Source organism: Nicotiana tabacum, chromosome 14, assembly GCF_000715075.1.
Source record: "Nicotiana tabacum cultivar K326 chromosome 14, ASM71507v2, whole genome shotgun sequence".
In the NCBI taxonomy this organism is placed as follows: domain Eukaryota; kingdom Viridiplantae; phylum Streptophyta; class Magnoliopsida; order Solanales; family Solanaceae; genus Nicotiana; species Nicotiana tabacum.
In genome coordinates this window covers 97888781-97892377 of record NC_134093.1, presented here as the reverse complement: position 1 = coordinate 97892377, position 3597 = coordinate 97888781, and the positions used below count along the sequence as shown (strand labels likewise).

General features: G+C 35.1%; 1 protein-coding gene across 1 annotated transcript; it reads left to right on the top strand.

The window, feature by feature from the left end:
* Window positions 1-507: 507 nt before the first annotated feature.
* Window positions 508-3383, top strand: LOC107807266 (protein EXPRESSION OF TERPENOIDS 1-like). Its single transcript, XM_016631619.2, has 2 exons — window positions 508-1812; window positions 2625-3383. Exons 1-2 carry the CDS (start codon window positions 1221-1223, stop codon window positions 3035-3037), a joined length of 1005 nt encoding a protein of 334 aa, XP_016487105.2. The 5' UTR covers window positions 508-1220; the 3' UTR covers window positions 3038-3383.
* Window positions 3384-3597: the final 214 nt, after the last annotated feature.

Genomic DNA, 3597 nt, shown 5'->3' with positions numbered 1-3597 from the left:
GGGGTGGTAAAAGGGTGGTGTAGGTCGGATATGAGCGTGCCAGAAACGGGGAATGTAAAAATGGATAAATTATTCAACCCGACCCATATTTAATACGGATAGAAAATAGATTAACTAGCGAATAATATGGATATCCATATTATCCATAGCTTCTTGAATATGATATTTTTTAGAGAATTTCTTGTCTTCCAAACTTGAGGAACTCCAATTTGAATCTTTATAAATATATTAAACTCATTAGTTATCCATTGATTATCCATTTTTGTAAGTGGATGATATGGTTCTTATCCATAACCTATTTTTAAAAAGTTTATTATACAACTCATATTTTAATGAATTATATAGATGGATAACTGTTTTTTTTATCCATTTTGCCACGACACATAAAATGAAATGAATAAAGTATTAAACTATATTAATTAAATATAAATATTGAATGCGCGTAAAAGCACTTCCGGTTAGAATTTAGACACACAGAACAAGCAACAAGAGACTTAAATTGGTGTAGTTGCAGCAAACGGAAAGTTAACAACAGAAAAGTGCAGAAAGAGAGAGAGAGAGAGAGAGAGAGAGTCTGCTGTTTTTAATTAGGCCATGGCGGCGTTGTTGCAGTACAGTAATTCTACCTCTTTAATGCTCCTATCACATAGAAGCAAAACAAAAGCTTGTCTTATTTAGCTTCCCCTTTGATTAATCTCTATCACCAAAAGTCTTTTTTACAATTGTCTCATCTCTAAAAATATAAAAAAGTGCAATTTGTCTTCCACAATTTCTAGTTACTAATTTATCTTCCTACTTCCTCCTCTCTTTTAAGAAAGGAAAATTAAGGGAGAGCGGGGAAAAAAACCACCACTCTTTTTTAATTTTTTTCCTTAAACACACAAATCAAGACACCAAAAAAGTTAAGGCAGAAATCAAAGTTTTTAGGATCTGAGTGAGTATCGTTACGAAACTTAAGGGAATTGACGGAAGGGTGAAGTGTAGCTTGCGGCTTAATTCGACTCAACATGGAATTTAAGAGATCTAAACATAGTAAGGAGCTGTTTGTTGATAGTACAAGTGAGCATATCATTCTTGGGTCATGCTATGGATTGTGAGTACTCACAATTGAATATAGAAAAAAGCATAAAGGTAGAAAAATTGCTGGGAAGGGAAGGATATGGTGATAAGCTGAATTGTATAAATGATTGAATAATAAATTTTTATTTCCACCAAAAAAAATGGCTGGGTTCTTTTCACTAGGAGGAGGAAGAGAAACAAGTCAAGAGCAACATCATCAAGAAACCACTAATCATCACAACCCAGAGAGCAATTGGTTCTTCTACAGAAATCATGATCAAGAATTACCCGCATACAAAGGCTTCGAACTATGGCAACAACAACAACAACAAGACGAGCAGCAAAATTACCAAATCCGAAACCCAATCATTAATCCATTACAAGATCTTTATCCCACTTCAGCTATTGGATTAGGTGTTGGTCCTACAGCAACAGATCATGGGGCGTCAAGATCTGCTGCTTTTATAATGATGAGAAGTAGTGGAGCTGGAATTAGTTGTCAAGATTGTGGGAACCAAGCTAAGAAAGATTGTCAACATATGAGATGTAGGACTTGTTGTAAGAGCAGAGGTTTACAGTGTCAAACACATGTGAGAAGTACTTGGGTTCCAGCAGCTAAAAGAAGAGAAAAACAACAACAAATTGCTTCTTTGCAACAACAAGAACATAGAGATAATAATAACCCCAAAAGGCAAAAAGATGATCCAAGTGGTTCTTCTCTTGTTTGCACTCGTTTACCTTCAAATACAGCTGGTAAAGATTTTCTCTTTCTCAATTCCAAACTTTTTTTTCCCGATTATCATTCATTGCGGTCCGTGGCGAAACCAGAAATTTTTCTAAGGGTGTTCAAATTTGTATTTCTGCAGTATAACTTTTCGATGAAGTAGATTGAATCCCCTCCCATGCTTGTGATTCTACAACTGCCTCACTACATACACAGATAAACATACATTCTCGAGATTCTGAAGAAACAGAAGATCCGTAACCATTGCCTATGACGAAAACTGAAAGAAATGAACCTCCCCTTTGTAGTAACAGTAAAATCCATCAGCTTTTCCTTTTTCATTGTCTTTCTCTTTCTCATCACTGTTTCTTGGTATTCCTGACAAAAGATTGTCAAAGAAGGCCCTATTCTCTCTCTCTCTCTCTATGCGCGTTCTCTCTTCTTTTCTTTTTGTTCAAAATCCAAAAAACTCTGATTAATTCGGATTCAAGTCCATTAATATAGGGTTTTAGCCTCCTTACTTCCATGGCTCGAATCCCAAACCTCTGTTAAAGTTAGAGAAGCTTAGCTTTAACTGTTTCATACCAACATGGCCTTGAGTTGGAAGTCGACTTAGGGTTCAGCTGGATCCAGTAGCTTCAATGCAAATCTTGTAATTTTATTAAGAAATTAACTATATATACTAAACCTGATGTCGGAATTCTAAAATTTAGAACTCATACACGTCCCTAAACCTAGGATAATTGTATATTTAGCTCATAAATTTAAATGTTATAATATTTTAATGCTTACTTGTTGAATCTTGTTTGCTTATCTGATGTTAGTATTTTGATGTTTTTAGGGTTAGAAGTGGGAAATTTTCCATCAAAAGTAAATTCAACGGCTGTGTTTCACCGTGTTCGAATGAGCTCGATTGAAGAAAATGAAGATCAAATAGCATATCAGACAGCAGTTAATATTGGTGGGCATATTTTCAAGGGAATTTTATATGATCAAGGCCTTGAGAGTCAGTATAATATGAATGCTACTACTGGTGACAGCTCATCTGGTGGTGAACCAGTAGTGCCACATCAGCATAAACTTATCGGCACCGTCACGTCAGCGGCCACGTCCAACGCGGCCGCGGGTGGCGGTGCTGCGGTGGCGGCCGGGGAAGGGTCACATTTTCTAGAACATTCTATATACTCTGCTCCTCTAATTAACACTTTCATGGCAGCTGGTACGCATTTCTTTCCACCTCCTGCGAGATCTTGAGATTCTTCGACAAATTACGAAATTGACATTTGACTTTTTTTTTTTTTCCTGTAATGCAATCCAGTGAAGTTAATTAGTATTAGTAGTACTACTTGTTTAGAACCAAGATAGAAAAAAGGAGGAGAAAAATGAGGATAAGAGGCCTCGTTTTTTGTTCTAATTTCTCTACGAAGTTGAGTTAATTTCTTCAATTCTCTTTGAAATAATACCATAAAAAGTCGACTTTTTGGCTGAAATGTTGGAGTTTGTTTATTAAGTTTACTTATAAGTTGTTTGATTGAGTCACAAGTTATGCTGAGATTAGTTGCGATACATTTTTTAATGTAGAGATCATTATTTTTGGTTAGATATTTAATTTGATATATTATTTTAAGTTAGTATGCATTGCATAATCATATTTTTCTTGAGTCGAAAGTCTATCGGAAATAGTCTCTCTATTTTCACAAGATAAGGATAAGTTCAGGGTATACACTACTCTGATCCCAAAATCTCACTTGTGAAATTACATTAGATATGTTGTTGTATTATATGTATTGCATAATCTAATACTATTGTTTATT

Coding starts and splice junctions, on each gene's coding strand:
- LOC107807266 (XM_016631619.2), top strand. CDS start 1,221: ATGGCTGGGTTCTTTTCACTAGGAGGAGGAAGAGAAACAAGTCAAGAG. Junction 1,813..2,624: donor TTTACCTTCAAATACAGCTG/GTAAAGATTTTC, acceptor TGATGTTTTTAG/GGTTAGAAGTGGGAAATTTT.